The sequence below is a fragment of the Phascolarctos cinereus genome, unplaced genomic scaffold (genome assembly GCF_003287225.1).
Source record: "Phascolarctos cinereus isolate Bilbo 61053 unplaced genomic scaffold, phaCin_HiC Scaffold_726;HRSCAF=1367, whole genome shotgun sequence".
NCBI lineage: Eukaryota > Metazoa > Chordata > Mammalia > Diprotodontia > Phascolarctidae > Phascolarctos > Phascolarctos cinereus.
The window spans coordinates 112,911,805-112,924,526 of NW_027556098.1; the positions used below are offsets into that span (position 1 = coordinate 112,911,805).

At 36.3% G+C, this 12,722-nt stretch overlaps 1 protein-coding gene across 4 annotated transcripts in view; it reads left to right on the plus strand.

Annotated features, from left to right (window-relative positions):
* Window positions 1-12,722, plus strand: part of STXBP5L (syntaxin binding protein 5L) — a 402,790-nt gene that overhangs the window by 226,073 nt on the left and 163,995 nt on the right. For all 4 annotated transcript variants that reach the window (XM_020985897.2, XM_020985899.2, XM_078146723.1 and 1 more), the window contains exon 10: window positions 10,089-10,167. In XM_020985897.2, the coding sequence (XP_020841556.1) occupies window positions 10,089-10,167 (79 nt within the window). The remainder of the gene's footprint in view (window positions 1-10,088; window positions 10,168-12,722) is intronic.

Here is a 12,722-nt window from a genome sequence, read left to right on the forward strand (position 1 = left end):
CTAGATTTCTCCAAGTGTGTGCATACTCTCCCCTATGGAAACTATTATGACCCAGGTTTATGTATGTATTATGGTTTTTTTGTATTATTACTACATTGGATTGATATTGAGTAACTATGATGGTATAATTATTCCTGCATTTGCCACATTGTTAAATGCTGTCTGCATAAGAGTTAATGATAACTTATATTAATGAAAAGTACACCAGTGGACCTCAGAACTACATTAGTAGATAGCATGATTGCATCCTCTCCACCCAAACACACAGATATGCACAACCAGAATTACCCTTAGGATCCTGAGAGTTTGGATTGTAGCCACATAAAGGTAATCCATCTCTGAGAACACAGACCTGCAGGTGTGAGAGAAGGTAGGGGTAAGTAGGCCAGTCTAGATATAGAGAAGATGCCTCCCCCCCCCCACACACACAAAGGGAATGGTTTTATATATAAATATACACAAAATAGATACAAGATAATTTGGGAGGAGAGAGGGTAGTTCCTGGATTTCCTTAAGTCTCAGCTCAAACCTTATCTTCTAAAGGAGACATTCCCAGTCCCCCAGCTGCTAATGCCTTCCCCTTACAGATTACCTTCACCTGCTTTGTATTTTTCTTACATGTACCTAATTATTCACATGTTGTCGTTCACATTAGAATCTGAGCCCCTTGAAGGCCAAATGACTGCTTTTACTTTTCTTTGTGTCCCTGGTACCTGATGTGTCATAAGTGCTTAATAAGTGTTTTTGGAATAATTCTGACAAAAATTGAACAGCTTTGTCTTCTCTGTGTTATTGGCGATCATTATTCCATTTACTCTAAACAAGTATCCTTTTGTCGACCTTGACTTTTTTCCCCAAAGTTTCAACAGCAGAATTGTGACATTCTGAGCATGTATTGGACAATTCATTCCTTTTCCTCCATCACATGGAGATATATATACACACACATAAACATACACACACACGTACTCATTTATGAGATATAGTGATGTTTCATAAAATGGTTGCTTTGTCATCTTAGTGATATATGAAACCACTCATTAATCCATTTCAATAAATAAACAATTGTCTTTGCTAAATTGCTTTTGTGCACGTTTCTGAGAGTGTTTAGCCATGTCGTTTCTCTGTGTTTTTGACCACTGTTTCATCTGTGTCTTCTAACTCGGGCCTGACTCAATCCAATTTGGTGGCTCAGGTTCAGGCTCAGGATTGGAAGGAGATGAAACTATTATAGACCATATAACATTCAGCCAACAAAAAATTTAACCTAACAATAGCCCAGGAAGGATATTTATCAAAGATACAACCTGATTCAGGTAAACAGGTCCTTTCCTCTCCAAGCAGAAATGTGTATGATAGAAAGAGTGTGCCAGCCATGAGTCAAGTCTGAAGGGCCCCATCCCCTCATGGACTGGGCTTTTTATGCCCAAGCTGCATCAACCTCTCAGGATCTAGCTTCTGAATCAGTAAAATCTTGAAAGTGGCTTCTCTGCTTTATAGGGAAAAACAAACACAGCTTGCATGGCAAGGACCCTAATAGATGTTGTTTTCATCATAACTCATGTGCAGAGTTATCTAGTACATATTTATTGTATGTATGTATATCATCACAAACACATGGCTTTAGGAAGTTTGATATCCTCAGTGCTGGAACACTAGATGCTAAGCATAAACAACCTTGGTGTCATCTTTTCTCTCTCTCAATTACCTCATATCTAATCAACTACAAAAATGTTAGGATTTATTTTTCTATAACATATCTCTCATATGCCCCCTTCTCTCTATTCTCACAGCTACTAACTTCATTTAGGCCTTCATCACCTCTTGTGTATCTTATTACAATACCCTTCTAAGTATATGGCCTCCCTCAAGTCTCTTCCCCTTGCCAGCTCATCCTCCACATAGCTGATAAAGTTATTTACTTAACTATAGGTCTGGTCATGTCCCCTCCATCCCACCCCACTTAACACACTCCAGTGGCTTCCCATTATTTCTAGGATCAAATATAAACTCCTTTACTTGGTATTTAGAGTTCGTCACAAATAACCCCTTTCAGTCTTTCCTTTCTTTTAAGGTATCAGTCCCCTCCACACAAAGCCACAATGGTCTATTTGTTGTTCCTCATCCATGACACCCCATCTCCCATCTCCATGCCTTTACGTTTGATGACATCCCCCCCCCACATACACACACACACTTGGAATCCTCTTCCTCCCAACCTCTACCTCTTAGAAGAGTATACCTTGTAGATTTGGCTCCTGTCACATTTTACTGGAAGCTTTTATTGCCTCTTCATCCCCCAGCTGTAACTGCCATTTCTTCTAAAGCTACTTTCCATCTTCTCTGTATTTATCTTATATGAACTGATATGCATAATATGTAGTATACATGTATGTATTCATGTGTATGTCTATATGTAATATATACACATAATGTATACATATACATACATATAAATATGTGGAGAAAGAGAGAGAAAAAAAACATTCCCCATTTGAATGCAAGCTTCTTCAGAAGTGGGGACTATGTTTGCTTTTTCTTTGTATCCCCAGTGCTCGTGACAGCGTAAATGCTTAATAAATGCTCGTTGTCTGATTTTTATTAGGCATTACATCCAGTCTTGCTATTCTTATGGTTAATTATTTCTCTTTTATGAGCTTCTACTTAGAGTTATTGTAGAATTATTCTCTTCTGGAGTTTTATCCTGGGATTCTTTTAACCTATAGTACTTCTTCATTATATTATAAATCTTCCTTTGCTTTCTCATTTCTTTGGTCTTTTTGCTAATATATTTTTCCCCTATTGAATCTTAACTTATAAACTCACCCATTTTAAGCATTGGAGGGCTCTGAATTATTGGCACAGAGCAACTGCTTTAGAGATGCTGGTGAACATCTACTTTACTTTAAATTTCTCTTGACTAGCTCTGGAGTCACTATAACAAAATCTATAGCCTAGGATATGGAGTGGAAATAAGGATCCAACAGCAGTAATGGATGCCTAGGAAATGGTTGATGGAACCTGGTTGCTGTTCATCCCTCCTCTGTTACATCTAAATGTCTCTTGTCAGGGAGCTTATAGTCTTACAGAACCTTTAGCAGAAGGTCTGAGTGAAGATACAAGAAGGATATCAAAAGCAGCTACATGAAGACATCCCTCAATGTGAGTTCTGGAGTAGGAGTGATGAGCATGATAGGCGTGATGAGGAGTGATATCAGTGAAAAAGAATGGCAGAGAGCAGGTGAATTGGAAGCCATAATGTATTTTTTCCTGTGTTTTTTTTTTTTAACGAGGATTGCATCGCAGAAATTTTTAAAAAATCTTTTTTGGTCAATGAAAATCTACATTCTCTTCTTGCCACCTCCTTCCTCTCTCCCTCACTAAGAAAGAAAGAAAAAAAGATCCTGGTTCCAAACATGTATAGTCAAATAAAACAAATTGCTGCATAGGCCATATTTTTTTAAGTCTCAGTCTATACTCTGAATCCATCACCTCTCTGTCAGGAGGTGCGTAGCATGTGGTCATCATGGTGATGAAAGTTCATAATTCTTTCAAATTGTTTCTTCTTATCATATTGTTGTTATTGTAAAAAAATTTTCATGTTCTGCTTACATCACTCTGCATTAGTTCATACCTGAAACATCTCCTTCAACATTTCTTATAGTACAATAGTATTCCACCACATTCTTACACCATAACTTCTTTAGTCATTCCCCAAATAATAAATGATCCCTCAATTTCCAATTATTTGTTGCTACAAAAATCTGCTATCAATATTTTTCTACATGTAGGTCAGAGAATAGGAAACTAAGGGGGTGCTAATCAACTGGGAAGTCGCTTGAACAAATTATGGTGTATGAATGTAATAAAATGTTACAGTCCCATAACAAATCATGAAAGGGTTGGATTCAGAGAATTCAACAAATCTGAGACAGACTTGTAAAAACTGATTCAGAGTAAAGTGAGCAGAGCCAGGACAACTGCTTTATACAGTGACCACAGTGTCTTAAATGCAAACAAAGACTTAAGAACTCCAATCAGTGCAATGACCAATCATGACTCCAGGTGAGGAAGAATTCTTTCCACCTCTTCATTTAAGTATGATGGACTGTATGTACAGAATGAGATATAAATTTTCCGACACAGCCAACATAATATAAATTTGTTAGGCTTGACTAAACTTATTTGTTATGAGGTAGGGCTTTCATTTGAGAGAGAAGAGAGAAAGGGGAAAGAGTGATAGTGATGAAAAAGCGGAAAAGAATGTCAGTGAAACATTTAAAAATACATGGAAGAGAGTAGAACAAAATTCACGAGGTAATATATACAAGTAGGTAATGTTGGTATATCTGTATTAAATTCAATATATATTTTTGAAGCTGTATGTAAATGACTCATGGTTCTTTTACAATTTTTTCTTCCCTTCTTTTTATATGTTACCATTTGTGTTTATTGATGATTTTTCTTCATAACTTAAAAAAGATGAAGGAATAAAGGAAATATAAGAGGCTAGGAAATTATGACAAGTGAGAGGAATTTTCAAGTACAAGATGTAGGTTTATGTCTTTTGATGATATAAGGTATACGGTATGATCATTTCTGTAGCTAGCTGATAGAGTAGAGATGGATAGGTTACAGTAATTAAGAACAATGATGAAGTGAGAGGCCAGTGTTCAAAAGGTCATTGATTTGAATATTGAAATCACCAAGCATGAGGGCAGGGGTTGGGGAAAGGAAGAAGGCCGATGCAGGTATTGAATTTATTGAAAAAGGAAGGAGAATGAACTTAAAGTTTGTAGATGATAGCAGCAAGGATCTAAACAGGGAGATATAGCTTGATGGAGTGAATCTCAAAGGAAAGAGAGATGGCAGCAGGGTAAAGGACTGCATGTTGAAGACTGAAGTAAAGAATAAGGGATCTACCAGCTCTTCTTGGCCCATTTTGTCAGAGGGCATGAAAGAAGAAGGTGCTAACACTTACAAGAGGGTAGCTAGGAATGAAGTATATTTCATATTGTATGATGACCAACTGTGAATGACTTAGCTGTTCTCAGCAATACAATGATCCAAGACAATTCCAAAGGACTCATGATAAAAAAAAAAAAGACTATCCACCTCCAGAGAAAGAACTGATGGAATCTGAACACAGATTGCAGTATACCTTTTTCGCTTTCTTTATTTTGGGATTTGGTTTTTTTTGGTCTGTATTTTGTTTCACAACATGACTAGTATGGAAATATGTTTTGCCTAATTGCACCTGTATAATCTATATCAAATTGCTTACCATCTTAAAGAGATGGTAGGGGAGAGAGAATTTGGAACTCAAAATTTTTTAAAAATGAATGTTAAAAATTGTTTTTACAAGTAATTGGGAAAAGTATTATTTAAAAAAATAAAATAAAAGTAATAAAGTCTAATCCAGAAAAACCAGATTTCCACAAAAACAAAATGGAATGAGTATGCGAGAGAGGACTCTAGGATGAAGGAGACTTTCATAGAGTGAATGTTTCAGGGGGAACAATTTGGTGAAGAAGGCAAAGAAGGCCATTGATTGGGGAGACATAAGCATGAGATGAATATAGATGAGACTAGGGATGAGGAACATAGTAGGGGAAAGGAGTATTTAGTTCATCAGATGAATGATAATTCAATTATATAGATTAGGGGAGGAGGAAATAAGAATTTGGTAGTCATCGGCTAGCAGCAGTACTAAAAATGGAGAAGTTTACATGCCAAATTAAACTCAAAGTTCGAATTAGAAATCTGGTATGAAGATGCCTCTCAAGTGCAGCCTCAGAGCTGAAAAGAGTCGGGGGCAGGAACAGCAACGATAATGACAGATGGAAAGGTTATGTAGTAAAGAAGCCCTCTTATTTTGAATAGGATGCATCAGGAGATAAACATTTCACTCTTCTGTGTCTCTCTGTCCCACAGTCCCAGAGAAAGACTGAATCCAGGACTAGGGTGGTGGTGGCAATGGGTGTTCCTCCTTCTTTATTGGCAATGATCTTTTCCCTCCTGAACTGTGTAGCAAAGGAGGATGGAGGAAGTTCTAGTTCCACATTTTCCATCTCCAAGTAGAACTCCTTAGTTGACCAGAACAGGATATGGATTGATGGCATTTGCATCCAAGAACATTGTGAGGTGGAGGCCTATAATCCTGGGTACATATAACAAGGGCAGCCACCTCACTATTCTGTTTTCTTCCACATTTTGATAGGTAAAGCAGGAATTGCAAAAAATCAATGGCCATAGTGGCCAGGAGGTTCATGTAGTGAAGGAACTTTTGTGATGAAGATTCTGGCAAGAATTTTTCTGAATCTTATACAAAACAACATGGTCAGTCACACTCTTCCTGAATCATATTGCAATTTTATATTTAATATGATGTACAGTGGTATTGGTTGAATTACACAAAGAATTCTGTTGTCTAGGCTGTGATATGCAGTTGGAAAGACAACTCATAGAGCTAGTGCACGTGTCTTGGACAAACGTTTCATTAGTAAAGTGAAACAAGTCTACAATCAAATAAGAAGATCATAACTGTGTTGCATTTGAGAAATTATGCAGTGCTTTAAATGACCCCAAGCTTTTTTCATGAAACAAAGGCCATCCATTTTCACATCAGTTGTTTTCCACTAATATTATTTGGCTGTGAATTAAAGAATACCATAGTCTCCTAATTATTAAAGTTGTGGACTCCTCATATACAGTAAATGTGAGTAGAGTAGGCTGCACAGTATTACCAACAAAACTGGACAGGAAAAGCAGCATAAAGGATATGAGACATATAGATGACCAAAAAGGGATACTGGTCTGTCATGGAGTGAGAGTGAAGGATGACCAGGGGATAGTCTGCATGCTGTGCATTTTTACCATTACTGTATGTATCATGCAGCATCAAGATATCTAGAGAAAGGCATCCACTGTGTTCAGTGTTACTCCCTGTGGAGGAGTTAAGAAAGGATATGAATAAGTGAAGCATAGATGACTTGTAATCTGTACTTTTGGAAAGCATATCCACATCAGTAAGATCCCAGATCCATGGAAATATCAAAGTAGAATAGTAGACATGCTCTACACAATTTGTATTCCTTCCTTCACCATCCTCTATAACAGTTGTTGGTGCTTATAGGCTGGCCTATCTTTATGACACTCTTTTTGTTTGTGTTCATGATGAATGCTGCAAAGTAAAATGACCAACTGTCTATGGTGTCTCTTGTCTTTGTATGATGAAACCAATTTCACCAACTCCTTTATTCATTCCTGTAAGCAGAGCCTTAGGGCTTAATTTCCATTTAGCCATCTTTCTATTTCTTTATCCTGTAGTTTCATTTGTAGTAAAAATGACTGTACTGATGTGGTTTTCTTAGTAAGGAAATGTCCCTGGATTCTCAAAGGCAATGTCAGCAGAGGGTGAGCTCTGACAGGTTCTAGTATTCTGAGTGCAGCCTGGCAATAGACTACCTACTGTCCAAGGACCAGCCTAGATAGGTACAGAGAAGCTCATCACTAGCAAGTTGTCCACTCAGTGACTATCTGACCTTGGGAACAGATGAAATAAAAGGAAAATGATCCTCAGTCTCTTCTTCTCCTACATTGACTGTGTCACTGACATCAATGGTATCAGAGGCTGCTAAGAATAATACGGTTGGGGAGAGGAGCGAGTGTCTATAAACATTAATTTAATTGTTTTTACATTAAAAGTGAGATTTTTACCCAATGATCAGCAAAATGAAGATGAGAAGACACTGTAAACAGTTATAATATTTCCAACCGAATCTTTTTAACAAATTGTTGATGCTGAAGAATGGGGAAATGGATTAAAGGTAAAACAGTGTCATTTTTTGAGGAATTTAAATGAAGGCCTCAGTGAAGAAGTCCAGATCATCCAGAAACTACTTCAGCTAGCAGATTCTTAATCTCCTTGCTAAGTAGAGAGACATAACAGCCAAGAGAAACATTAAGAATTTGTAAAACGTTATGGAGTAGGGTGGTGGAAAATTAGCAGCAGCATCACCTTAACAACACAGCAGAAAGTAGAAGAGGGTAAAATGAGGCCATAGAAATCTTGGCATGAAGCTCAACTAAGTTGGGTCATCCTTATTATGAAATTGTCATGCAAGAAAATGGAGGTATTCTGATCCAGAGAGGTAATTCTAAGCTGTAAACACTATTGGGCAAGACAGATATTCCAGAGTGGTTTTTCTTTATGAATCACAATAGAGAGCTAGTCCCTAAGAAAAGGGAAGGATTGCCACCTTCCCTTTGAGGAGAGCAGTAGGAAGCAGGGTTTCAGAGGACTGCCAATAAATGGATCCTGCAATGAATGATCGTATCTTATGGAAACTAAAGAGAGTTGCAGTGGGTATTCCCTCCACCAGTGCAAAACCAATGCAAATAACTTGTTTTGCCTAGGTGATATATAAATAGATAGACAGATAGATAGATAGATAGATAGATAGATAGATAGATAGATAGATAGATAGATAGATGGATGGATGGATGGATGGATGGATGGATGGATGGATGGATGGATGGATGGATGGATGGATGGATGGATAGATAGATAGATAGATAGATAGATAGATAGATAGATAAGTTAATTAGTTAAATTATTCACATACTGACCAGCTTTTTGGTGATGATCCTTTACAAACTCAGTTAAATTAATCCTCATATGGTAAACACAGTCCACTGCTGGGCCTGTATTTAATGCCATTCTTTCTCGTTAGGGCTGGCCAGAGTTTGCACTCCAATGTTATAGCCTTTGAAAAGGACCCAGAATTACCTCCAGACTGTGATGAGAGAAAGATTAAGACATTAGCAAAGGTTATGTAAAGGGACTTATTAAGAAATAAATGAAGTCAAGAGTTTGAAAACTTGCTCCAAATTTGACTGACCACCATATGTTTCGTTCAAATATAGTTATGGTAAAAGGAATAAATCCAAATAAAGCAACATCACTCCCCCTCTGATGTTGTCAATGGTTTTGAATTACATTTCCTTACATGTCACGGAACCCGTTCCATATTTTCTTTTTACCCCTAAGAAGCCGTTCTTTTCTGCGAATACAGATTGCATCAAACTTTTGTTTATGTTTAAACTAACAGTATAATATACCCCTTCTGCTCACTTTAAGAAATAGGTTTACATTTTAATGAAGATTCAGTATAAGGTAGTGGCTTAGTTGTCCCATGAAATTCTTTAAAATTGGATTCCTTTTGTAGACCAAAATTTTTCAAGGAGTTGATGATATCAATATTTTATATAATGTAATTACTTTGGAAAGTTTATTTTGATTCCAGGTATGCCTATGGATAGTCAAAATTCCCAATTCTGTAGTTGCTATCTTTGCCTTGACACTTAAGATGATATAGCCTGAAAGGTGAGATTAGTAATAACTGTTATAGCTAACATTTATATATAGTGCTTATTATGTTCCAGGCACTATGCTAAGCACTTTACAATTATTATCTCATTTGATCCTCACTACAACTTTGGGAGGTAGGTTCTTTCCCCATTTTACAGATGAAGAAACTGAGGCAAACAGAAGTTAAGTGACTGAACCCAAGGTCACACAGCTAGCAAATGTTTGAGGTCTTCCTGACTCCAGTCCCAGTGTTCAATCTACTGTACCACTTAGCTATCCTGATAATTATATATATATATATATATATATATATATATATATATATATATATATACACACACACACACACACACACACATACACATATATAATATATAATTATATTATAATTGATTAGATACCCTAACTAGTAAAATTTCCCTTAGATGAAAAGCATGATTAGATGTACTACACAGCTGATTTGTTTGATTCTTAAGACAGTTTTTTTTAAAGTCAACCAATAATTAGTTGGTTCAGAAGCTATACACATATTTAGCCTGTTATGTAGGTAGTTACTGTTATGTTTTAAGTTCCTTTTCAGATCCAAAATCCTCTGATTCTATATCAAATATTTAACTACATTATTACCTTTTCATTATATACCTTTAGTTGCTTATTTTCTATTCACTGGTAAGCAGAATTTTTAATGTTTAATAAAATTATTTTCTTTCTTTAGGAAAAAGTCAGAGAGATGGAAGAAAACCTGAATCTTGTAAACCAATTCTTAAAGTTGAGTACAAGACCTGTAGGAACAGGTAGGTATTTTTACATCTGTGTTTGTGTTGAGGGGGGAAAGGAAGATGGGTTGAGAATTGTATATAAGATATAAAGATATAAAAGACAACAGGAGTGAGGCCTTCATTGTTGTCTATGCGCTTTAAAAATACTTACATAAGTAAATAAATTACAAATGTGTTTTTTTATATTTAAGTATAATTTCCCAGCATGTTAGTTATGTGGTTACACTATAACTGACTACATAAATCTGATTCTCATTGAATGATTGCTAATAGAACACTGATTATTGATTATATTGTGATTATTTCATCAATACTAGTAAATTATTTTAAGTTTAAGTAAGTGAGGTAAATTAATTGTAGAAATCAAACAACACATGCCAGACATAGTGCTAGGTGACAATGTGTTAGTGACAGGTAGATTATAGGAATCAGTTAATCAATAGATACGTATTGAATACTTTGTGCCTAACATTATTCTAGGTACTAATGGGTAAAAGGAAGTAAGTTGCTATCCCCAAGGATTTTGCAATATATTTGGAAAGACATGACCTATGATAAGAAGACAAGAGACTGTGATTGAGATAATTTTATGTAAATCAGTAGTTTCTCTTAAAATGCTAAAAATGTGTGACTAAGATAATGAACACAAAATAAATAAAGATCAAAATATCACTATTAAGACAGAGATCAAGAAAAAAGTTCACTAAGATTTGGGACCTGAACCGGATCTTGAAGGATGAAGATTTGAATTGTCCAAGGGAGATAGGATGTTTTGGGCAGGATTGCCATCATGATCAAAGGCACCAGAAAGACAGGAGTATGAAAAACGTGTATAAGAAAGTGATTGCTAAGCTATCATCAGTGATCTTTTGAAAAAAATGTAGAGAAAGAGAGTAGTTCCGTGTGACAGGAAGACAAATGTCCCAATTTTCAAGAAGGTAAGGAAGTAGACAACTGTAGGTTAGTGACGTTGATATTGATTCCTGGAAAAATTCTAGAAAGTACTAATAGCTTATTTACTGAAAATCTAGAAAAGGAAGAAGGGACAACAAGAAGCATCATGACCTCATCAAGAATAGATTATGCCAAACTAACTCCATTTCCATTTTTGTCAGCATTGCTAGACTGGTAGATCAGGGGAATTTTGTAGTTTTCATAGACAGAGTTCACCTAGATTGTAGCAAAGTCTTTCAAGCTGTCTTTTCAGAAAACAGCCTAAGATCTGGACTGGATAATAGTATAGTTAGGTGAATTCAGAACTGATTGAATGACCTAGATCCAAAGAGCAGTCATTAATGGTTCAAAGTCACCATGGAGAAATGTCTCTTTGCTAAAATGCTCTTTTAAGTCATTGCATCACTAGTCATTAGTGGTCTATGAAGGATATGTCTCTTATATACCAAGATTCTTACAGCAGCATTTGTGTGTGTTAGACAAAAATTGTAAAAACAATCCAACAAAAAACCCTAGGTGGCCATTGATTGGAAGCTGAACAAATTGTGCTAAATGAAGGTAGATGGAATGTTATTGTACCTCATTCATGAATATGAGGAATCATGTGGGGAGACTAATGTTAACGGATGGAGTGTGAGAAAAGCAGAACTAAAATAATACACATAATTATTATAATAACATGAATATAAAAAACCAAAGATCTAAATAAAACATTAAGATAGATAAATGTCATGCACAATAATACATAAATCAACATTCAGGTACTTGCAGCCTGTTTTTATTGGAAAAAAAGCCCCAAGAACTTTTCCCATTTTCTATCCTCTCATAATACCCCCTTTGCCCTGCCCCATTCCAGATCCTTGACTGTGTCTTTTCTCTTCTCTTTTATTTCTTGCTTCTTCTCTCTCCCTTCCTGCCTTCTTTCCTTCCTTCCCCTCTTCTTTTGCCCCTTTCCTTTCTCTTCATCTTCCATCTTTCCTTCCCTTCTTCTTTGCTGCCTTCCTTCTCTTTCTTGCATCCTTTCTCTGTCTTACCTTCTGGATGCCAACTTCCTCACCTTACCTCTTTTTTTGAACTGCCTTCATCTGAGGTACCTCATTCTAAGAAATACTTATTCCCTTTTCCCCCTTTCTCATGCCTTTCCTCCTCTGAGATAATTCTATTTGTTCTTTCTTCATAGTCTTCACCCATAAATGCTCTCTCTTTATTTTGGCAGTGACCCTACAGAAGATGAGACTTCTAAAGCAGTAACTTTATTTCCTCCTTGTAACATATAAATACTGGTGTCATGCAATATTTCATCTTATAGCATGTAACTTTTTTATTATATTTCTTTTTTTTATTAATTTGCATATGCAATTCCCTCACCTCTGATTTCTTTAATAGGAATGATTCAAATTTCTCCCTTTGTTGAAAAATCTTTTTTTTCCATCAAGTTTTTCAGAGTCACCTGAGTGACAGAAACAGTCTCTAGACTAGGGTTGGGGAACCTATGGCCTTCTAGGTCCGTAAGTGTGGCACTTTGACTGAGTCCAGACTTCTCAGAACATTGTGTTTAGATTCACTTTGGATTCAATCAAAGGACCACACTTGAGGACCTAGAGCCACATGTGACC